This window comes from Nesoenas mayeri (genome assembly GCF_963082525.1).
Source record: "Nesoenas mayeri genome assembly, chromosome: 31".
Lineage (NCBI taxonomy): Eukaryota > Metazoa > Chordata > Aves > Columbiformes > Columbidae > Nesoenas > Nesoenas mayeri.
The window spans coordinates 789,567-813,487 of record NC_137567.1 but is presented as its reverse complement, the minus strand read 5'-3'; the positions used below and the strand labels follow the sequence as shown (position 1 = coordinate 813,487).

Genomic DNA, 23,921 nt, shown 5'->3' with positions numbered 1-23,921 from the left:
GCTCCCGGGGGAGGCGGGGGGCGGCGGCGCTCACGGGCGCGGGCGCGGACACGCGCGGGGGCTGCGCGCTCTGCCCCGCGCTCGGTCGCTCCCCGCTCCGCTCCGCTCCCTTCCCCTCCCCGCCGCTGCCGCCGCCGGGATCGTTGTCCCGGTAAGTGGCCGCGAGTGGACGGGGCGGGCGGGGATGCGGGGCCGCGGGGATGCCCCGTAGAGCGGGGAGTGGGGGGAAACACGGGTGTGCGCCCCGTCTGTGAGCGGAGAGACCGGGACCGGCACCGGGACCGGCACCGGCAGCGCAGGGATCCGTCGGGCCGCCGTGTCCCGACAGGACGGGAGGGGGAGGGATGAATCACCACGGCTGCATCCCCCGGCGCAGCCCCCGCTGGGGGCTCCGGGGATACGGGGGGGAAGGTCGGTCCGAACCGCAACGGGAACGGGGGGAGCGGGGCGGGTAGACGGAGCCGCCTCCGTGATTTCGTTAACGTTCGTTTAACGGGAGCTCCGGGGCCGCACAAAACGATCGGGAGGCACCGGGGAGCCCTGAGCTAGCAGGGGGGTGACCGGTCCCGGGCTCACCGCTCCTCTCCGCCCGCAGCCCCCCCGCCGGCCGCCGGTATGAAGACGGAAGAGGCTCCGTCCTGCCTGCAGCAGGCGACGCCGGTCCTGGGCTTCGGTGAGTGCCCGAGAGACCGGGAACGGGCGTCACACACCGGGGAGACCCTCGGCGCCCCCAGCCCGGGCAGCATCCTCAGCTGCCTTCCCCATCCTCATCCTCCCCGGCTGCTCCGGGGGTCTCGGCGCGTCCCCAAGTTGCAGCGGGACCAGCCGGCCCTGCCTGCACTGCCCGTTTTCCCCCAGCCCTACGATCCTGCATTCCCCGCTGCGTTTATTCCCCACTCGGGAAGGAGATTCCTTCCCTGCCAAATTGTCGGGGTGACCAGGGAGCACCCCCCGGCTCAGCCCGGCTTTGCCGTTTGCCAATTTGGCGGCGGCAAAAGCCGCAGCGAGATGTTGCCACGCTGCAAAATGCCGTCCTGCGAGCCCAAAGCAGCCGCGGCTCCGTGGGCTGAGGTTTGTCCTTAAGGGCAGACGGTGCAACGGAGCCTGGAAGAGACAGGGACACCGCGTCTGTCCCTTGTCTGTCCCCACCTCCTGGGTAAACCCCTTCAGAACCTCTGCTGATTTTTGGGAGCATCCCGTGCAGGGCCTGGCCGTGATTGCGTGGTCGTCACCCGCCATACCTGACTTTGCCAACCTAATATTTAAATTACAGCCAAAATACCTGCCCGAGAGCCGGCGCGGAGTTCGGGTGCCGTGGGAGGGAGGGCCTGGACGCAGGGGGTTAATTTGGGATAATACCGGGATGAAGCACCCGAGCTGCGTCTCACCAGGTTGTGTCCCCGCGTTGTCCCTTTCCCCTTGCTCAGAGACCTGCAACGCGGCGGCTGGGGATCGCTCCTCGTTAACGTATCTGCTGGTCCAAACTGTTGCGTTTTTAGGAGCCGGATGACTTTAGGGCAGCGCGAGGCAGAATCTCCTTTACTTTCAGTTTTGTGGCAGCGGGGGATTGGGGGAAGCCGACGGTTTTCTCGGGATTTTTTGCATCCCTGTGGAGCTCGGGATCGCTCGCTCGTTCCTGTTGTGTTGCAGCATCGCAACAAGACTTGGGTGTGAATTATCGCTGGGTAACCTCTGCTCTGCACCCCACGGCAGGACCTGAATCCCCGGCGTCCTCCTGTCCTCTCCCTGGGCGACACGGAGGGACAGACCCAAGTTTTGGTCTCTCTCCTTTTCAGACTGATCCCACCTTCCCAAATCCTCCCAGCATTTTGCCCCCAGATTCATTTACTATTAGATTATTCCCTGATGGTTTTTTTTAACCCCTAAATTAAGAGGAGTTGGGGATTTTGAGTCGCAGATGCCTCCGAGCTACTGGTCCCACAGTGACACGTAGCCCTTGGGGTCAAAGTCAAGAAGGGTGGAAATATTTGACTGCAAAAAGGAGGAAAATAAGAAGTGGAGGCTCAATGTGCCCTCCAGGCACCGTTATTGCTCGTTTTTCCTCTTCTTGGGGTAAAAATCCCCATTTCCCCTCCTGATTTGCTGGATCCCTGTTGGCAGGACGGCTCTCAGGGGCTGGTCCCCTCCAGCTGATGTTGCCACCTCCAAATTAGAGCTGGGCTTAGCACTCCCTCTCAACCTCTTGTTCCTCCAAGGCGCAGCTCAAGCGCCTTCAGCGTCCCCACAACCCTTCAAGGGGCCCGGGTGGGTGTTACCCCAGGACCTATGAGTTTTCAGGAGCATCGAGAAGCTGGAGAGGATGGAGAAAAGGGCTCATAAAAGCCAAGGAGCTTGGTGGTGGCCATTGGAGACGGTGCCGCCGCGACCCAGCTCCAGCGCAGCAGAGAACGGATTTATTACTTACTCCTTCACCTTGAAGTTATCGTGACAAAGCCTTTGAAGAGCAGCCATAGATTTACGAGTTGATAACACTAAGGAGAAAAAATAAAAGTCCCAAAGCTCTGGAGCCTTTTTAAGAGGCTTTCGGCAGTGAATCTGGGGTGAAAGTGGACAAAACCCAGAGCCAGTTCTGTCCTCTGGCCTGGGCTGAGGTTTCCAACAAGTCTTCTGTGTCTCTGGTTCCCAAACACGAGTTCTCCACATCCTCTGTGATTTATGGTGCCCGAGCTGTGGAAATGGGGTCACCTTGAATTTCCCACTTGTGGAGAAGCCCAGAACCTGCTGCTTTTGGACGTTTCTTTTCGAGGTTGTCCCAAAAAAGCTCCATGCTGAGCTGCCCTTCTCCCGCCGCTCCAGTGGCTGTTGAAAAAACAACAGGCGATGAGTGTGAGGAGTTATGTGACGCTAAATATCACCCCCATCAAAAGGCAGAGAGTGCAGGATGTGATCCCCCCGGCAAAGGGAACCCCTTCCCCCTTACTGGGCGCTGGTTTAGATTGGAAATTGGGAATAAATAATTTCTTTACAAAAGGGGTTTTGGGTGTTGGAACAGGCTGCCCAGGGCAGTGCTGGGGTCACCAGCACTGGAGGGTGAACAGAGGAGCTTCTTGGGGACATTTTAGTGACAGGGTTGGGTGATGGTTGGACTTGAGGTTTTCCAACCAAAATGAGTTGATGATTCGGTTATTCTAGGGTTCTATGAGTCTATGGTTTTAAGGTTCAATGATTCCATGACTTTTTGATTCCTCAATTCTCAAGCCATCTCTCCCTTGCTGCCCAGGTCCCGATTCCAAGATGCAGGAGGTTACCAGGGTTGGGTTATGGTTGGACTTGATGAGCTCAAGGTTTCCCAACCAAAATTAGTTGATGATTCGGTTATTCTAGGGTTCTGTGAGTCTGTGATTTGATGATTCAATGATTTGATGATTCAATGATTCGATGATTCAATGATTTGATGATTCGATGATTTGATGATTCGATGATTCGATGATTCAATGATTCAATGATTTGATGATTCAATGATTCGATGATTCAATGGTTCCATGATTCCCTGATTCTCACGCCGTCTCTCCCCAGGCTCCGACTCCAAGATGCGGGAGGTGTGCGCCGGCTGTGACACCCCCATCTCCGACCGGTTCCTCCTGCGAGTCAACGAGCGCTCGTGGCACGAGGGCTGCGTGAAGTGCGCCGTGTGCCTGCAGCCGCTGGCCGGGACCTGCTACTGCCGCAACCGGCAGCTCTACTGCAAACACGACTACGAGAAGTAAGTGCCCTCCGGGGTTTTCCTGTTTTTCTGTCCCTCTCGGCTCGGTTTGGTGGAGTTGGGATGGGTTCCATCACAAGGTGGGGCTCTGGAAGGAGGTGTTGGTGTCACGGTGTCGCGGTGTTGGTGTTATGGAGGTTGGTGAGATGATGAGGACCACAGGGGTGTCCTGTGAAGGGATGTTGTCCAAACACAGGGACAGGAGAGGCTGGCTTTGATTGAACGTGGTGATGTGGTGGGGATGAAGAGGAAGGGCTGAGCTGGTGGATGAAGAAGAGGAAGGGCTGAGTTGGTGGATGAAGAGGAGGAAGGTCTGAGTTGACAGATGAAGAGGAGAAAGGGCTGAGTTGGTGGATGAAGAGGAGGAAGGTCTGAGTTGGCAGATGAAGAGGAGAGGAGGAGCTGGTGGATGAAGAGGAGGAAGGGCTGAGTTAGTGGATGAAGAGGAGGAAGGAGGAGCTGGTGGATGAAGAAGAGGAAGGGCTGAGCTGGTGGATGAAGAAGAGGAAGGGCTGAGTTGGTGGATGAAGAGGACAGGAGGAGCTGGTGGAAGAAGAGGAGGAAGGAAGAGCTGGTGGCTGGTGGGATGGTCTGCAAGAAACGAGGGACCAAGCACTTTGATTATGGCATAACAAGTGGAGTTGCTCCCATGCCGGCTGCTGGGTCCATCCACCTTATACAATCAGAGGATTTTGGTTGGAAAACCCCTCAGGGTCATCAACTCCATCCATTAACCCAACCCCAGCACTAAAATGTCCCCAAGAAGCTCCTCTGTTCACCCCCCAGTGATGGCGGCTCCAGCTCTGCCCTGGGCAGCCTGTTCCAACGCCCCACAGCCCTTTGGGGAAGAAATCCCCCCCAATTTCCACCCTCACCCTCCTTCTCCAGCCCCTTCCCCAGCTCCGTTCCCTCCTCTCAACTCACTCCAGCTCCTCACGGTCTTGGTTGTCACCTCCAAGCCTGCGGTTGTCACCCCGGAGCCCCGTGCCCGGTTGTGACCCTCCTGCCTCCGGGAAGAACTGGTGACACACCGACATCCGGGGATGCCGGGAAGACGCTCCATCAATCCCCTGAAGTTTGGCAGCATCCTCTAAAGACTTAACAGCCCAATCTTATCTTCCCTGTGCTTCATAAACCCAGCGCAGCCTCCTCCCGGCCGCTGACGCAAGTGCTTGGCAGCGATGGGGATGGTAATAAAAATACCAGGGCTTGCCCACTTCCCCGGGTGGCTGGAGAGGCAGGATGGGGCTGTTTGAAGGAGAAGGACCTCTGGAAGGTCCTGGATTTGGCTGCGGGGCGGGTGGACAAGAGCCAAGTGCTGCAGCGGGTTTGGCCGCTGTGGTTAAGAGGAACCGGCTAAAAACGCGCTTGCAAAACGGGTCTGGAAGGAGCGTCGTTTCCTCCACTGGGCTGAGCTGAGGCCAAGGGTGGCGTTTCCATGTGGAGAGGTCTCAAACGCTAAAATTGCTTATTTTTCTATTGATTTTTGGGCAGGATAGCGTGGCTGTGCTGTTTTTCTTAGCGCCGGGCTGCAAACCCTCGCCGGGTTTCGCTCCATCCCTCTCCAAAGGATCTCGGGTGGTCTCAAAAACACCCCTTGGGGTCTCCAGCTCCTCAAAAGTTGGTGCTTCAGGCCCTTCTGAAGGCGTCTGTGCTCAGCACCTTTGTGCTCCCAGCATGGGAATTTCCAGGGAGGCGAACTCTCAGTCCTCCCGTTTGCAAATCTTGTCCCCCCAGAGGGTTTGTTTTTGGCCTTGACTTCCCCAAGTCCGTGTTTTTGGCCAGCGATGAATCCCATGCCGTGTCGCCGGGGCTCGCAGCGCTGTGACCCGGCGGGGAGACCCGTCTGGCATCGATCCCTCCCCACGTGAACCCGCGCAACGAGAGGAAAATGCTTTAATGGAGAGATAAGCCAGCAGCTGCAGCTGAGCGCGGGGGAAGGAACTGTTGATCTGGAGATGAAATGTTAAGCCCGAAGATGGATGTTGTTCTGCAGTCCCTATCATATAAAACCGCAATCTGAAGGGGGTTTTTTGTGAGATTCTCCTCTTCCCCTTACACCGGGGGCCCCGCCGGCTTTGCCGCGGTTGCTCAGGCACCTGCCCTGTAAATCCAGCTCTAGGGGGGAGGAAGGGAAGATCCTCATGGCCGATGATCGAGCGGCTGCACCGGCCGCGTCCTTGTTGACTTTGAAGTTTGTTGAGCGGGATGGCGGGCGGTGCGGGGGCTGCCGGGTGGGATCTGAACCGGGCACTGGCGGCCGTTCCTGGCTCCTCCGCGCTCTCCTTTGGCCCATGTGGAGATGATTTGCTTGTCCTCACACAGATACGGGCTGAACTCGGCTCGAACCTGAACTTTGCAGCTTCTCCATCGCCTGGTGGCTCCGGCACGTGAGCGGCGCAGCCGAGCGGCCTCCTGCTCCGCGCTTTTTGCCCAAATTGGCCTGTTTTCCCCAGCTGGTTGTAGAAGAGAGAGGGTTGAGGAGGATTTGACCTGCGTTGCTTTTTGGGGTCCCCCCCACCTCGGGGCTCTTCTTGTCCTCGCTGGGTGGGATGTGCGGGGGCTTTTCCAAACAAAACAATTCTAAGATCAGCTCAGGGATCAAAATGGCACCAGAATCACCTCAGGGCCCAAAATGGCACCAGAGTCACCTCAGGGATCAAAATGGCGCCAGAATCGCCTCAGGGATCAAAATGGCGCCAGAATCGCCTCAGGGTCAAAATGGCGCCAAAATCACCTCAGGGCTCAAAATGGCGCCAAAATCACCTCAGGGCTCAAAACAGCACCAGAATCACCTCAGGGCTCAAAATGGCACCGGAATCACCTCAGGGATCAAAATGGTGCCAGAATCACATCAGGGATCAAAATGGCACCTGAGTCACCTCAGGATTCAACATGGCGCCAGAATCACCTCAGGGATCAAAATGGCGCCAAAATCACCTCAGGGCCCCAAATGGCACCAGAGTCACCTCAGGGATCAAAATGGCGCCAAAATCACCTCAGGGATCAAAATGGCGCCAGAATCACCTCAGGGCCCCAAATGGCACCAGAGTCACCTCAGGGATCAAAATGGCGCCAAAATCACCTCAGGGATCAAAATGGCGCCAAAATCACCTCAGGGCCCAAAATGGCCCTGGGGATCCCAAGATGCCCTCAAGTTGCACCAGAGGAGGTTTAGATTGGATAATAGGCAAAAAATTCTTAATGGAAAGGGTTTTTGGGCGTTGAACAGGCTGCCTAGGGCAGTGCTGGAGTCGCCATCACTGGAGGGTGAACAGAGGAGCTTCTTGGGGCCATTTTAGTGCCAGGGGTGGGTTATGGTTGGACTCCATGATCCTGAGGGGCTTTTCCACCCAAAAGAATTCTCCAATTCTATAGTTTCCCTTTTGAAATGCACAAATAACCTGAGCTACCCCGAGGCAGCTCTGAGACCCTGGAGCGATCCAGCATCGACTTGTTGGGACCATTTAGGCTGATTTTCTGGGTTGGAAAAGCCCAGCAGAGGGGTGAGCAGAACAATCCGAATGGAGTTGCTGGGAGAAATGGGAAATAGAAGCTGATTTTACTCATCGGGTGGAATAAACAGGTTTAAGCAGCGGTTGGGACGCGGAGGGAGGGCGGAGGGGACCGAAAGTCTCTCGTGCAGCCAAATCTGACCCTCCCTGTTGGAATATGGGGGGCTGACCCCGAGCCGGCGCCTTGGCAGCTCTTCTGAGCGAGCTGGTTAATGTTTAAAGGCCGTGGGAGGGCTCCCCCCCCCCAGCAAAGATCTCCCGGGACAGGAGTTGGACATTGGGAGCCCTTGCTGTGTGCAACCAGCGCATTCCAGGAGCAGGAGTCAGGCCCTAAAAATGATTAAATTGGTGTCGAAACTAGGATTCTTTGTTTTAATTTTGCTTTGTGGTGGGATTCCTGTTTGGCTTTTCAATAGAGAAGTTTCCCCTTCCCCTGTGCTGCACTTGGGACATTGAGTCATGGAATAGTTGGGGTTGGAAGGGGCTTTCAAAGCTCATTTAGTCCGACCCCCCCATCATGAGCTACCAAAGGGCTTCCCAAGCATGAGGGTGTTAAAAAGTGGTGCTTGAGATGTATTTATAACCCAAAGAAAAGGGGATTTGAGGGCAAAACAGTGTTAAAACATGATGGATTATTCTAAGGGCGGATGAGAGCTACTGCTCTTAAAAAGGGGGTTCAGCTTTGCTTTACCAAATGGGCATCCCAGTTGTGTTGGGGGGATCTGTGCCCCCGTCCACCAGCAGCTTTTGCGTCCGTTGAGCGACGGGGTCCCTGATTGAGTCACATCGGGCCGGGGGGAGGTAACGAGAAGTGACAGCGCTCAGCAAATAAATGAGATAACGAGCCCCCTTGACGAGGCGGTGACAAACGGCCGGACCCGCGGGGACGAGGGAGGCGGGAAGGGACAAACCCACAGCTCCTTCCAGCCCCTCCGGGCTGGGTGACGTGACCAAGGCCAAACACCCATCGGTGGCACCATCAACAGGGCAAATTGTGCTTCTTGCTTTATCTTGAGCTACTTTGCTCCTCCAAAGTGGGGGGGTCACCACAACCCCTACGGTGCGGAGCAGTGGGACCCCAAGAGGGAAGAAATGGGGCAGTTTGAGCCTGGTTTTTAGGACAGTCCCGCTGGGTTCGGAGCTTTTAATCTCCATAACCACCACCCTGGAGTGGGGCCGGTTCCCCAAAGCTCCAGCAAGCAACAAATCCAGCGCCTTTCCCCCCCCATCCCAAATTTCTCCTCCGTCCCCATCGGGTGGCTGAACCCCGTCTCCCACCGATAGCAAAGCCCGACTGATGATTAATGGCGTTAATTACACGCAGCTATTCCTACCCCGCTTCTCGCCGTTCCCTCGCATGGGTTTGTTCGCAGGGCCCAGGAAATTAAACACTAAACTCTCTAATCACTGCGAAATGAAAGAAATATGCAGATGCGCCTTGAGCGCCATTAAGGAACCAGCCGCCACGTGCTGTCTGTTCCCCGGTGCTCGCGGGTTGTTTTGCGAGCGGGGGGGAACACGTGGGGGAGGAAGAACTTTGTTTCATCCATTATTTTTTTAGTTTAATTAAATGTAATTTACTTTGATAGATTCTCTTTTGGGCTGGTTTTATTTTTCCTTCTGTGTTTTGTGTCCCGTGGTTTCCTGGACCCACGTCGCCAACTTTCTTACCCCTGGAGCCCTGTGGCCGGAGTTTAGTATCAGTTATGCCTTATTTTCAGATTAATTTGCTTTCTCTTCTGATGAGGAAAATATGAACCCAAACAGATTTTGATATCAAAGTCTAATTGAAGGCTTTGCCCCCCACAGATAATCAAGGGGCTGCAAAGGGTTTGGATCCTTGGCACGAGTACTGAAAGATGCTTCTTGTCCCTCCTGGGCTGCAGGTGACTTTGTGGCACGAAGGAGCCATTGGGGACACGGGACAGTGGGCAAGAGGCCTCAGAGCAGCCCAGAGTTCCACAGGCAGCTTGTTAGGGCCAAGTTCATTAACACGGCGCTGAGAGACGCGTGACAGCTCCGCCACTCCATTCCATCTCCCCCCGGGTTCATTTGCGCTGGCGATGGGAAGTTTGGCTGGGAGGAGTTTGCACCGGCCACGGATACGCTGCATTCTAAGCGTGTTTCCCGTGGTTTATTGTGTTTAGAGGCAGCACGACCCCGGCGGGGTCTGTGGGTTCCTGCGACACGGGGCGTGGGGGCGCCGGTGCCATTCGTGTCCGTCTGTCCCGGCCGGACGTCCCGCGCGGGCACCGAGCACCGTGGATATTCGCTCCGTCGACTTTCCCAGCGCCAGCTCCTCCAGGGAACGGCCCTGGACGCGGACGGAGGGTCCCGGGGGTGTGGATGCAGCGTCTCGGTGCGGAGCCAGGGACCAGCAGAGGGCGGCCGCGGAGGAAACGGTGCCAGAAATGAACTCGGTTCGCGGCCGTGCCAGGGGCTGCGGCGCCGGGAGCTGCTCCTGGCGGGCAAAGGGGAGCCCTGGACTCTTAATGCTTTAAAAACCAGCTTCTTCGCAGACACAGGGATTCCTGGAGTCTGTTTTTCTCTCTTATAATCTAAATAGAGGATGCACTTTGTATTTACAGGCAGAGTTTGCATTAGAGACCACACAGATGGTGCGATTGTGTCCTGGTTTTGGTTAAAACAAGACCAATTTTCTTTTTAACCAAAACATATTGATTTGCAAGGATTTAAGGGACAGTTCTTAATTAACGCTGCCGTCCCTGGGTTATCGCATCAATTTCTAAACTCGCCCAACCTGGAGGACGCGGCCCCTTCTTTCCAAATTGAATTATTGGCCCGATCCATAATCTGCTTCCAGCTTTCCCTCGTAATGCAATTAAGCTTAATGGTGGTTAATTACAGTTCATCCTCACTATCCGGGTGGTGGCTTCACACCTCTTGGGCTGCCCATGTGGGTTTTTTGCCCAGATCTTGCCAATAATGGTGATATCGGTCAGCCCTGCATCCCAAATCCCTGCCCTGATTCCTGGATGTGGTTTCACCGCTGCCAGGAGAAAGTTGAAACTAGAAAGCCTGTAAAAAACCAACAAATAAGACACACAACTTTAATTACCAATACGCTTTTCAAGCGGTTGCGTTAACCCCAAAGAGCGGCGTAATTCACCCGCAGCGTTACGTTTAATTTAGGGCCTGGGTTTAAGCGGACAAACGAGCAGCCACGCGGCTTGTTTAACGAGCCTTTGCTGGGCTCCTGCTTAGTTAAACCGGACTCAGGCTCAAACCACAATCCCAGTTAGTCTTTAACTCCCTTTCTCTTCATTCCTCCATCACAAGGCAGGTGCGGCTGTATCTCCCTCACTGTTAATTCACCCAGTTTCTCGAGTTAAACATCGCGGCAACTTTACATTCAATTGTTTTATTTTTCCCTAAGGCTGCTATTCGCAGAAATGCACCTTTTCTATGATAAACCCTCAGTTTTGTGCTGAAATACCATCCCGGGCGCCTCTTGGGCTGCGGCTGTTTTGCGCGAGCGTTTGAATGCTTTCTAAACCAAGTCTTGGGTGCTGAGCTCTGAGACCCTTGGGAGGCACCAGGGGAGTTTTAACACCGAATTTATCCCCATTTGGAGCTAAAACGTTGTTCCTGGGGGTGGCAGCGTCCCTGTCACCAAACGGCTCTTTCCTCCTTTAAAATAGCGCCGGATTTCATTTAAACCGCATCTCCCAAGCTTGTTCTTTCCTCAATCAATATTGCTTTTTACATCATATCTAATCTCTTTTATTTTTTTCCCTCCCCCCCCCCCCAAAGTAAAATTTAATTAAATAATTCTAATGAATGTTTAATGATGTTCTTTTGTCATTATTAAATCTGTAATAAAAGTGTCTGCGGCCCTTCTCCCTCCCTCCCCCCCCGGCCCCGGCACGCGGGGTCCTGCTGTCTCCCTTGTTCCCCTGCCGTCCCCCCCTCTCGCGGTGACAACGGCGGCTTTCAGCCCTGCAAACAGGATATGAGAAAAGGAGAAACAGGATATTGAGCTGGGATACTATCTGGATGGGTAATATCACCCCTAGCTACTGAGCGAGGGAGCCCTTCTGCTGCCAGGCATACTAATGGGGACGCGGAGCCTTTCCGCGCGCCGGGGTGAAAATCAATAATTGGGATTGATAACTCGAGGTTTTCAACCCAAAATGAGCGTTTGGGTTGTGGCTGGTTGAGTAGAGAGGGGGGGAACAAGAGGAAAGAGAAAGGAGGTGGTGGTTCCCGTCTCAAAATGGTGCTGGTGGTGGGACAGGAGGAGAAACTCGGTCTCTTCTCAACAAGGGAGAATCCCCATAAGTAACTTCTCATTGTTTTGAACGACGAATTGAGGTTTTCTAAGAGCTCGGCCCAGCCAAGGCACCACCCCAGCTCTGTGCTTGGAGAATAAAAGCATTTCAATGAGATTGTGATTGGGTATTAGGAGAAATTAGGAATAATTTCTTCCCCAAAGGGCTGTGGGGTGTTGGAACAGGCTGCCCAGGGCAGTGCGGGAGTCGCCAGCCCTGGAGGGGGAACAAATGGGGTTCTTGGGGACATTTTAGTGCTGGGGGTGGGTTATGGTTGGATTCAATGATCTTGAGGGGCTTTTCCAACCAAAATGATTCTAAGATCAGCTCAGGGCTCAAAATGGCGCCAGAGTCACCTCAGGGCTCAAAATGGCGCCAGAATCACCTCAGGGATCAAAATGGCGCCAAAATCACCTCAGGACTCAATGTGGTGCCAGAATCACCTCAGGGATCAAAATGGCACCAGAGTCACCTCAGGACTCAAAGTGGCGCCAGAATCACCTCAGGGATCAAAATGGCGCCAGAATCACCTCAGGGATCAACATGGCGCCAGAGTCACCTCAGGGATCAAAATGGCACCAGAATCCCCTCAGGGCTCAAAATGGCGCCAGAGTCACCTCAGGGATCAAAATGGCGCCAGAATCACCTCAGTGATCAAAATGGCGCCAGAATCCCCTCAGGGCTCAAAATGGCGCCAGAATCACCTCAGGGATCAAAATGGCGCCAGAATCGCTTCAGGGATCACAGTGGCACCAAAATCACCTCAAAACACAAAATGGTGACCCCAGGGGCACCAGAATCACCTCAGGGCTCCAAATGGCATCAGAATCACCTCAGGGCTCAACTGGTGGCCCCAGGGGTGTTGCGGTCACCTCACGCCATTAAAACCCTTGAGGAGCTGGAGCGGGTTGAGAGGAGGGAACGGAGCTGGGAAGGGGCTGGAGAAGGAGGGTGAGGGTGGAAATTGAGGGGGATTTCTTCCCCAAAGGGCTGTGGGGCGTTGAACAGGCTGCCCAGGGCGGTGCTGGAGTCGCCATCACTGGGGGGTGAACAGAGGAGCTTCTTGGGGACATTTTAGCGCCGGGGGAGGGTTATGGTTGGACTCCATGATCCTGAGGGGCTTTTCCACCCAAAATGAGTCTATGATTGTAAGATTGAGGCAGCACTGTTCTCTGGGCAGCCGGAGGTTTGGGGCAGGACCCACCTCCTCCCCCCCCCAGCAGCAAGAGTTGGTTTTACCCTGTTGTTCCTCCCAGTTTGCAGAATATCCTTGAAAAAGCCCCAAAAGCTGCTGAATTCCAGGCGGAACTTCGCAGAGAAACCTCGTCTGCTCGCCATAACTCTGCACACCCCATCCGGGTAGGACTCCCACAGTGTCCTGTTGGAAATAGCTTTAAAAAAAACCCCTTTAAATGTGCACTGAAGAGCATAAAACCAAAGCTTCAGCCTTAATTTCCAGTCTAGCCCAGACCTGGAGAGACTTGATGGCTGAATCCCGCTGGCCCACAGCTCTGAGCTAGCCTAAAGTGGGATTAACGCCACTTTGGTGTCCCACTGTTAACTCCCCATTTGGGATGTTTCTGGAATGATTCCGCTCCTTTTTAACCTTGGAAATGGTGTTTTTTGGTGGTGTGGTGACCTGTGTGGTCCCTGTCTCACTGGAGCATCCACCAGCAAAGAAAGCACCAGAAATGGGTAAAACTCATTATTGGGACCCATTTCCCCACCACCTGCAGGGAGGGGGTGTGAAGGGAGGTGGGTTTTTGGGGGGGTACGTGCTTGCAAACGCATTTAACCCCCCACTTCCCACCATAGCACCATCCCCCAACACTTCACCTGTATAGAGACACCTTGACACAACCCTTCCCAGGTAGAGAAAAGGACTAAAATCCCCCCTAAAAACACCCCAACACTTTTTTGTTAGCATTCAGCAGCGATATGACAGGCGCCCTATGAATTCTGGGAGATTTTAATAAAGAAGACAGGCCTGTGAAATTTAATAAAAGAGTTCATCAGATTATATGGTGATGGCTCGGTGCCACCGCGCTGGCAGCAATATCCTCGCAGCGGGGGGTTTAACCCCTTGAGGGACACAGCGGCAGCGTAGTATTAAATCTTTCAGCGGCGTTTCACTCGTGTCACTTTAATATTTATGAATCTCTCCGGCTTTGGGAACCTCTTTGGTGTTGTTTTGCTTTTTTGTGGTTTAGGTTTTCGGTAGCCGCGGTGGTTTTGTTTTATTTGATATCTTATCCAGTGTCGGTTTTCATCGTTGACATGAGGAGAATCGAGCGCGGGGAGCGAAGCTCATAACACCTCATAGGGGACAATGATGGCGTTTCCAGGGTCCGGCCAAGGGCCACACTGGTGAGACGCAGTTTTTTGGGGTTATTTTTTATAACATTAACCGCTACTCGATGTAAAACTTCGGGGAGGTCTCCAAATCCTCCTGTTCTACACGCCGCCCTCTGCCTTGTAAACCACATTCCCAGCCATGGATCGAGAAGGTCGGGTCGTTCCCTCTGTGCCACCGTGAAGACGTAACAGCAATAGCGTTAGTTTGGCTTTTCTCCTCTTGCCTTTTAGTGAAACGTTTAAGCGCCATAACTAACACCTGTTATTTTAAAGCTGGTTTTTTTTCTGCTCCTTGAGCAAGAACTTTGAAGGCGGTTTGGCTTTGATTTATGTTCTGACGTCGAGGCGGTTTGGGCACGTTGGAGTCTCGGCCATTTCGAAGAGACACAATGACATAATGACACAATTAAGTTATTTTCTGGGGGTGAATCTATTCACACAACCCACAAAGAGCTTTGGAGGGAACAGAAAGCAAAGGTGATTGTTGTCCTCAAATCACCCCTTCCCTCCCCAACCCAAACCCAAAGGGGGGAATTTCCCCCCTTTAATTGCTCAGTGTGGCTGAACCGGGGGGGAAACGTTGTTGAATGAAGGAGCAGATTGTGCCGCCGCCACCTCCTCCTCCCTCTTGTGTGTCCCCGTCCCCATTGAGGTCTGGAAAGGCCGTTTGCAAGTTCCACTTCAATATTTCAGACAGCTACAATGGATTTTGCAGCTCAGTGTTAAGCAAACAGACCTTGCTTAAGCCCGGACTGCTTCATTTTGCCTAAACCCTAACTAAATAAGCTCGCTCCACGAAGCGCGGGCCTCCCGGCTTATTCCTTGCTTCATTAACACCTTTTAATCCCACCGAGACAATCGTGTGCCCCCCAAATTACCCTTCCCAGGCCTGGGGCAGCGTCACGGAAGGTCGGTCAAATCATTTGCTCGTCCCCATCTGGAGAGCTCGGGCTCCTCCGGAGCCACAACACGGGTGCTCCACAAGGATTAACGGGGCTACCGGGACTAAAATCTGATTAAATCAAGTCCAAGAAGTGTCTGAAAAGCCGTCGAAAGATCCGGGAGCCCCTCGGTTGGACGGATACGGTCGCTGAGCTTCTCGAGGGGGAAATCGGTGACACGCTGGGCCCTCCTTAACTGCTCTGTTGTTAAAAGCAAATGGTTCGTGGTAAAAAGGAGACAGCGAAGCCATAGGTAGGGTGACGGAATCAAGCAGTGGAGTTGGTTTTCACAGAGGATGTAGCTCCTTGTTATAGGGTGAGTGTCCATCAGCTGCCCAAAACTGTCCCTGTGGCCCCAAAAACCATCTCTGTAGATCAAAACGTTGTCCCTGTAGCCCCCAAAACCTGTTTCTGTAGCCCCAAAACCATCCTTGTAGCCCCAAAACCTGTCTCTGTAGCCCCTAAAACCATCCTTGTAGCTCCAAAACCTGTCCCTGTAGCCCCAAAACCTGTCTCTGTAGCCCCCAAAACCATCCTTGTAGCCCCCAAACCTGTCTCTGTAGCCCCCAAAACCATCCTTGTAGCTCCAAACCTGTCTCTGTAGCCCCAAAACCATCCTTGTAGCCCTAAAACCAGTCTCTGTAGCCCCAAAACCGTCCTTGTAGCCCCAAAACCTGTCCCTGTGGCTCCAAAACCCCATTCCTATAGCTCCAAAACTCCCCGTCCTTACGTCCCGTAAGGAATTCTTGAATAGAAATTAAACTCTGATGGGATGTTGAGGAAACGAGCGGGTTAAACGAGGACATGGGGTCAAATACAAGCGGAGGGGTGTGGATTTGAGGCCTGTGCAGCTCAAGGGTCCCTCCAAAAGCAGCGGGATGTGGTTGTTGGGGGTTCCGGGTGTTTGGAATCTCTCCAGTTGTTGCTGAGGTTGTTGTTCTCACCCTGTCCCGCTTGTTCCTACACACATTTTGCATTACAGACCTGGGAACCCGCCGCTTTTTGGGTGGACGTTGTGTATCCCCGTCGGCGGCGCAGCCTCCCAAACCTCGCCGCCAAGATGTGTTGCGTTCCTATGGCAACCCAAACAATATTACCTCGACTTAAACGGATTCGGACAATATTAAAACCAGGCTCTTTAGGAATTCCCGGTGTTGGAGGGGGCTGAGAATTTTAATTTTGTGTAATGCGAGCTGACACCGTGTTTATGAGCTGCTTGCTGGATGTTTTCTTCAATTAGTACAAAGCGGAGCGGATTTGTTTGCGGGGCTTAGCGGGGAGATGGGAGGGTTATTGAGTTACCCTGCGGTACCGGCGCTTCCCTCACCCGATGGCTGCAAAAAAAAGCCCTTTTCCAGGTTCCAGTATAAGTTGGGGAATGAGCTGTTAGAGAGCAGTGGAGGGGAAAGGGACCTGGGGGTCCTGGGGACAGCAGGGTGACCATGAGCCAGCACGGGGCCCTTGTGGCCAGGAAGCCAATGGGACCTGGGAGGGGTTAGAAGGGGGTGGTCGGTAGGTCAGAGAGGTCCTCCTGCCCCTCTGCTCTGCCCTTTAGTTCAGATACTATCAGGATATACTTGGGGAACATATATATATACATATATATAATATATACAGCCATAGCACCCTGAGAATGCCCCATCTCATCTGATCTGGGAAGCTAAGCAGGGTCGGGCCCGGTTAGTGCTTGGATGGGAGACCAGCTGGGTACCTGGGGAGATTAGAAGGGAGGTGGTCAGTAGGTCAGAGAGGTTCTCCTGCCCCTCTGCTCTGCCCTTGAAAAAATGGTTTAGTTCAGATACTATCAGGATATACTTGGGGAGCATATATATATATATATGTATATCTCCATATATATAATCTATACAGCCATAGCACCCTGAGAACGCCCCATCTCGTCTGATCTGGGAAGCTAAGCAGGCTCGGGCCCGGTCAGTGCTTGGATGGGAGACCAGCTGGGAACAGCGGGTGCTGTGGGCTGAGCCAGCACTGGGCCCTTGTGGCCAGGAAGCCAATGGGACCTGGGAGGGATTAGAAGGGGGTGCTCAGTAGGTCAGAGAGATTCTCCTGCCCCTCTGCTCTGCCCTGGGGAGGCCACATCTGGAATAGTGTGTCACATCTGGAATAGTGTGTCCAGTTGTGGCCCCTCAGTTCAAGGACAGGGACACGTTCCTGTGTCACCTCAGCTGGGTGTTCCCGCTCCGGGGAGTTGCACTGGATGAGCTTTGAGGTCCCTTCCAACCCCTGACACTCTGTGATTCTGTGAAATTTGGCTCATGACAGCGTCTTTAACCAGGTTTGCTAACTGCCCTGTCCCAAGAGTGGCCGGAGGGACCGTTATGGTGATTTTCAGGTGAATAAATCACTTTTCCCAGCTCTGACGTTTGGTTCCACGTCTCCATGTCCCGCTTCATCCATCATGCTCCAAGCTTGCCTTGGTTAAACAATATTCTGGATGTTTTCCCCAAGCAACCAGCAAAACCATCAAGGTTAGAAACATCAAAGGACGTGGGGAATGCTCCAGCATCTATACAGATAAAAATATGGAACAAGACAGAGTTTTCCATCAGTTTTTTCCCTAAACCACCCAGTTTCTTACTTGGAGACGGGTCGAGATATTGAAGTAAAGCTTCTGTTTGGCAGGTCCATGTTTTGAGTGGTTTGGATTTGGGCTCTGGGGTGGAACCTGGGTGTTCAACAGGAGTCAACGTGGCTCCGAAAGACCCCGAGTCAAACGGTGTTTGTGTCGTTAGGTCCTCACAATGGGCAGGACTAATTAGAAGCGGTTCTCAAGAAGATAAAGCCAAGGTCTCATTGCTGGGCTTGGAGCGGAGGACGATTCCAGTTGGAAATAAGGGATGAGGAGGTAATCAGCCCCCAAGGGATCCAGGATCCAGGAATCCCTGTGCGAGATCCTCCGGGTTGCGATAAATCTACATCACCGTTCTCTTCCACCTGGGCTTAAAGTCCCGAAACATTAATAACTTAATGTTTAATAATACGGCACTGACTGATCCGATCGCTGGCTCCATTTTCGGGTCGGTTTTATTCTTTTTACTCTTGCGCTTCTGCTGCAACAGAAGGATGTTGGTGTTAGGAAAGGCACAGATTGAGACTCAGCTCAGATTTAGACTGGGCTTGTGCCTTCGTCAGACAGCGAGAGGTCGTGGTTAAAAGGCTGCTCTTTACTCCCAGCGTTATCAACTCAAATTCGATCATTATTATTATTTCCAAGCGTGAATTACAAAGAGGGAAGGGGGAGAAAGAGACGGAGGGACAGGAACACGCAGGCAAACACGTTCACACAAAGGAGGGAGAAATCTCAGCCCATTCCAGCCGGAATGTCCCGGCCACTTCAGCCCAAAGCCACCGCGCAGCACAAATCCACGGTGGTATTTGGAAGGGCTGAGCCCACCCCTGTAAAGCCTCTTCATCCCGCTCCGCAGAGTTTGCCAGGAGGATTAACCCAGTCTTGTTCTCAATCCCAGTTTATGAGTTCCCTGCTGGTGGGGAAGATCCTGTGTGTTTAAACAACAGCCTAATTAATCCCTATTTTATTACTTTCTCTTGTCAAGTGGCTAAATAGAAGCTGTCAGCCGGCAGCCACCGCCGCTCACATTTGTTTAGATCCCAAATTACTTCATCAGAACCATCTGCTCCGTACGCGGGGCGCTCAGCAGTTGTTTGTTTCTCTCTCTGGACACGGCGTGGGGCACAAACATCCTCCCGGTTGGACGCCCTGTGTAAGGGACAGTCCCTGGGGACGGGCCTGGAGGGCTCCACAAAGCCCTCTCTCTAGGAGCAGCCTAACAAAGCCGGGCTTTGAACAGCTTGAAGAGGGGACACAGAGCTCTGTATGCTGGGCCGGGCAGGTTCGTGTTCCTCCCTGGGGCTGAGGAGGCTCAGAAAACCCCACAGCCGAGGTGGGATGGACTCAGGTTGCACAAGGGGAAGTTTAGATTGGAAATTAGGAACAATTTCTTCCCCAAAGGGCTGTGGGGCATTGAACAGGCTGCCCAGGGCAGTGCTGGAGCTGCTAGCCCTGGAGGGGGAACAGAGGAGCTTCTTGGGGACATTTTAGTGCTGAGGGTGGGTTATGGTTGGACTCCATGATCTCAAGGTTTTCCAAACAAAATGAGTTGATGATTCGGTTATTCTAGGGTTCTATGAGTCTGTGATTTGATGATTCTATGATTTGATGATTCTGTGATTCAATGATTCAATCATTCCATGATTCAATGATCCCATGATCCCATGATTCAATGATTCCACGTTTCCATGATTCCATGATTCCATAATTCAATGATTCTATGATTCAATGATTCCATGATTCAATGATTCTATGATTCAATGATTGTATGAATCAATGATTCCATGATCCCATGACTCAATGATTCCATGATTCAATGATTCCATGATTCAATGATTAAATGATTCCATGATCCCATGACTCAATGACTCAATGACTCAATGATTCCATGATTCAATGATTCCATGATTCAATGGTTCCATGATTCAATGATTCAATGATTCCATGATTCAATGATTCCATGATCCCATGATTCCATGATTCAATGATTCCATGATTCAATGATTCCATGATTCCATGATCCCATGACTCAATGACTCAATGACTCAATGATTCCATGATTCAATGATTCCATGATCCCATGACTCAATGACTTAATGATTCCATGATTCAATGAGTCAATGATCCCATGATTCAATGATTCCATCATTCCATGATTCAATGATTCAATGGTTCTATGATTCAATGATTCCGTGATTCAATGATTCAATGATTCCCCGACTCCCTGACTCTCTGGTTCCCCGATTCTCACCCCGTCTCTCCCTTGCTCCTCACATCCCAACTCCAAGATGTGGGAGGTCGCCAGGGTTGGGTTAACAGCTGGACTCGATGGTCTTGAGGGACTTTTCCAACCAAAATGATTCGCTGACTCTATGATTCTTGCTGGGACATGCTCTAAACACTCACCTCATTCTTCCTCCAGCTTCCTAAGCCCCAACCCATGGCTGATCCTCCCCACCCAAGCATTTAACCCCCAGGACCTTCTTTACAGGCTGTTCCAGACCAAATGCAGCAGCTGCTTGAAGGCCATCGCCCCCTCCGAGCTCATCATGCGGGTGCTGGAGAACGTCTACCACGTCCACTGCTTCTACTGCTGCGAGTGCGAGCGGCGCCTGCAGCGAGGGGACGAGTTTGTGCTCAAGGAGGGGCAGCTGCTCTGCCGCAGCGACTACGAGAAGGAGAAGGAGATGCTGAGCGCCATCAGCCCGGCGCCCACCGAGTCCGGTGAGGGTGGGGAACCTTGGGCAGGGCAGGTAACGTTTGGTTCCTAATTAATCATAGCGAAAGCTTCTGCGGGAAGAGACGTAGGTAGGTTGGGGCTGGAGCATCTTTTCTCCATGAAAAGGCAGACAAGAGAGTATGAGGCTGCCAAGGTTTGAGGCTCTGAGATATTATGGAAGGGATGATCACGAGCGTGGCCCATCAGCTCCATCTCTGAGCCACCCGTGTTCCCCTGAGCCACAGCTCAGTCCGGGAGCTTTGCTGGCTTCATTCTGCTCTAAATCCCACCTTAGAAAGAGCAAAATTGAATCATATTTCTCCCAAATCCTCACCTGGGGAGGTGGTTGGATCACCACGACAGATCTCTCATTGCAGTGAAAAGCGAGGACGAAGACGGCAGCCACTCGCACGGCAAAGGCGGCGAGGAGACCAAAGACCACAAGCGCTCCAAGCGCCCGCGCACCATCCTGACCACGCAGCAGCGGCGGGCGTTCAAGGCCTCCTTCGAGGTCTCCTCAAAGCCCTGCAGGAAGGTACGAGGCCGCTCAGCACAAGTGCTGGCTCGGATCCTCTTAAGCGTAGCTTAAGTTCTGATTCAGCTCTCCGGGTTTTGTGGGCAGGTAAGAGAGACCCTGGCGGCCGAGACGGGCTTGACGGTGCGGGTGGTGCAGGTCTGGTTCCAGAACCAAAGAGCCAAGGTGAGTGACGGTTCCTGTGCCGCCGTTGGGTTCTGCGGACCCGTGGGGCATCACACGCTTGTTCGGTTCACAGGGAACGTAGAATAGCTAAGAAACAGAGAAAATGGTTAAAAGAACAGATCCCCACAGGTCCACCTTGTCCTACAACACGTATCTAGTAGTAGGAAAAGCTTAAAGAGAAATACAAAAATTGATTAATTGTAGATATTTTGCAGTGCTTAACGTATTTCACACATTTTTTTTGTTATTACTCTTTTTCTCCTTGCTTTTTCCCTCTCACTATAGAAAGACTAGAAGGATTTCCCACTTCTAGAAGTTGAAAACACGTCTGATTTTGCAGAATTTAAGGGTGAAAACAGAAAATACGTGGCTCTGGCAACCTCGCTTTGTAGTAAAACAAAGTCCTTTGTTTTCTAAGCGGCATCTCTCACAAATATAAAGTGTCAGCCCCCGTTCTTGTGTCCTCAGAGAACACGGCCTGTAAAGGGGTCACCGCAGGAGTCTGAGCGGGGTTAGATGGCGGTAGAGCTTGTGTTCAACACGACCTCGCTCAGAACCTCAGCCCCGGCGTCTCGCTGTCCTTGCAGATGAAGAAGATTGCGCGCAGGCAGCAGCAGCAGCAGCAGCAGCAGCAGGAGCAGGAGCAGCTGGGGAACCCTCGCCTGGGGACGGGGAGAGGGACCGGCCGCAGCAGCCGGCAGAGCAACGACGACAGCGAGGGTGAGGAGCCGCCCGGGGGCTGCGGCTGGGGCGCACAGGATCGACTTAGGGGGGTGGTCAGTAGGTCAGAGAGGTTCTCCTGACCCTCTGCTCTGCCCTTGGAAAAAGGGTTTAGTTCAGATACCATCAGGATATACTTGGGCAACATATATATATATATATATATATGTAACGTATACAGCTGTACCACCCTGAGAATGCCTGATCTCATCTGATCTGGGAAGCTAAGCAGGGTCAGGCCTGGTTAGCGCTTGGATGGGAGACCAATGGTACTTGTAGGGGATTAGAAGGGGGGTGGTCAGTAGGTCAGAGTGGTTCTGCTACCCCTCTACTCTCCCCTTTAGTTCAGATACTATCAGGATATACTTGGGGAACATATATATACACATATATATAATCTATACAGCCATAGCACCCTGAGAACGCCCCATCTCGTCTGATCTGGGAAGCTAAGCAGGCTCGGGCCCGGTCAGTGCTTGGATGGGAGACCATCTGGGAACAGCGGGTGCTGTGGGCTGAGCCAGCACTGGGCCCTTGTGGCCAGGAAGCCAATGGGACCTGGGGGGAGTTAGAAGGGGGTGCTCAGTAGGTCAGAGAGGTTCTCCTGCCCCTCTGCTCTGCCCTGGGGAGGCCACATCTGGAATAGTGTGTCACATCTGGAATAGTGTGTCACCTCAGCTGGGCGTTCCTGCTCCAGGGGGGTTGAATGATGTGGATAATGTTATTGTGACATTGCCCCACCATCCCACCCGTTGTGTTTTCAGACGGTGCAAGCGTCCACGGCCTCGATGGGCTCATGGTTCCCTACCCCAGGATCCCCCAGCAACAGCTTCTGCCCCTGGACCAGAACGGCTACAGCACCGATTTGTACCGACAAGGGCTGACGCCACCCCAGCTGCCCGGGGACCACTTGCACCCCTACGGTACGAAACTGTCCTCTCTTTGCATTAAAACCACCTGTAGGAGCCCAAATCATGACAAAGCCGAGCCTGCTGGGGTTGTTGATGAAGGCAGCGAGTGCTTCATGACACTTGGGCTTTAAGCTGAGCCTTTCTCAGGAGTTTGGTGAGGCCAGAGCCTCAGGCTGCGCTCTGCTAAGGGCCAGGGGGTGAGGGCTTATCTCTGCCCAATGTGAATGACTGGGGTGAGGGAGGAAAGAGTTACAATCATAGACTCATTTTGGGTGGAAAAGCCCCTCAGGATCATGGAGTCCAACCATAACCCTCCCCCGGCGCTAAAATGTCCCCAAGAAGCTCCTCTGTTCACCCCCCAGTGATGGCGGCTCCAGCACCGCCCTGGGCAGCCTGTTCAACACCCCACAGCCCTTTGGGGAAGAAATCCCCCCCAATTTCCACCCTCCCCCTCCTTCTCCAGCCCCTTCCCAGCTCCGTTCCCTCCTCTCAACCCGCTCCAGCTCCTCAAGGGTTTTAATGGCGTGAGGTGACCCCAACACCCCTGGGGCCGCCAGTTGAGCCCTGAGGTGATTTGGGCACCATTTGGAGCCCTGAGGTGATTCTGGTGCCATTTGGAGCCCTGAGGTGATTCTGGTGCCCCTGGGGCCACCATTTTGTGTTTTGAGGTGATTTTGGTGCCACTGTGATCCCTGAAGCGATTCTGGCGCCATTTTGAGCCCTGAGGCGATTCTGGCGCCATTTTGATCACTGAGGTGACTCTGGCGCCATTTTGATCCCTGAGGCGATTCTGGCGCCATTTTGATCCCTGAGGTGGTTCTGGCGCCATTTTGAGCCCTGAGGCGATTCTGGCGCCATTTTGATCCCTGAGGTGATTCTGGCGCCATGTTGAGCCCTGAGGTGACACTGGCACCATTTTGATCCCTGAGGTGATTCTGGCGCCATTTTGATCCCTGAGGTGATTCTGGCGCCATGTTGATCCCTGAGGTGACTCTGGCGCCATTTTGATCCCTGAGGTGATTCTGGTGCCATTTTGAGCCCTGAGGTGACTCTGGCGCCATTTTGATCCCTGAGGTGATTCTGGCGCCATTTTGAGCCCTCAGGTGATTCTGGTGCCATTTTTGAGCCCTGAGGCGATTCTGGCGCCATTTTGCCCCTGAGCTGAGGGGCCCAAACCTGCCCCCAGAACTCGTGTTCTTCCTCCCCAGTGTCCCGTTCATGTCACTGCCCTGTCCCGCTCATCCTGTGCTGCCGTCCCCCTCCAGACGTGCTCCCATTCCCTTCTCCTCCCTCTTCCAGACTCGGAAGGAGTTTTTCACGACATGGACAGCGACGGCATCGGCCACCTTGGAGACTGCCTGCTGTCCACGGCCGACGCCAACCTGCTGCAGGCTCGCGTGGGCAACCCCATCGACCGACTCTACTCCATGCAGAGCTCCTACTTCACCTCCTGA

The 23,921-nt window shown here is 53.3% G+C and overlaps 1 protein-coding gene across 1 annotated transcript; it reads left to right on the top strand.

Annotated features, from left to right (window-relative positions):
- Window positions 1–615: 615 nt before the first annotated feature.
- Window positions 616–23,921, top strand: LOC308051126 (LIM homeobox transcription factor 1-alpha-like; the record flags this gene model as incomplete). Its single annotated transcript, XM_080361438.1, has 8 exons — window positions 616–673; window positions 3,538–3,724; window positions 19,909–20,141; window positions 20,514–20,671; window positions 20,759–20,836; window positions 21,424–21,556; window positions 22,321–22,479; window positions 23,767–23,921. The coding sequence occupies 8 exons, from the start codon at window positions 616–618 to the stop codon at window positions 23,919–23,921; spliced, it is 1,161 nt and encodes a 386-aa protein (XP_080217564.1).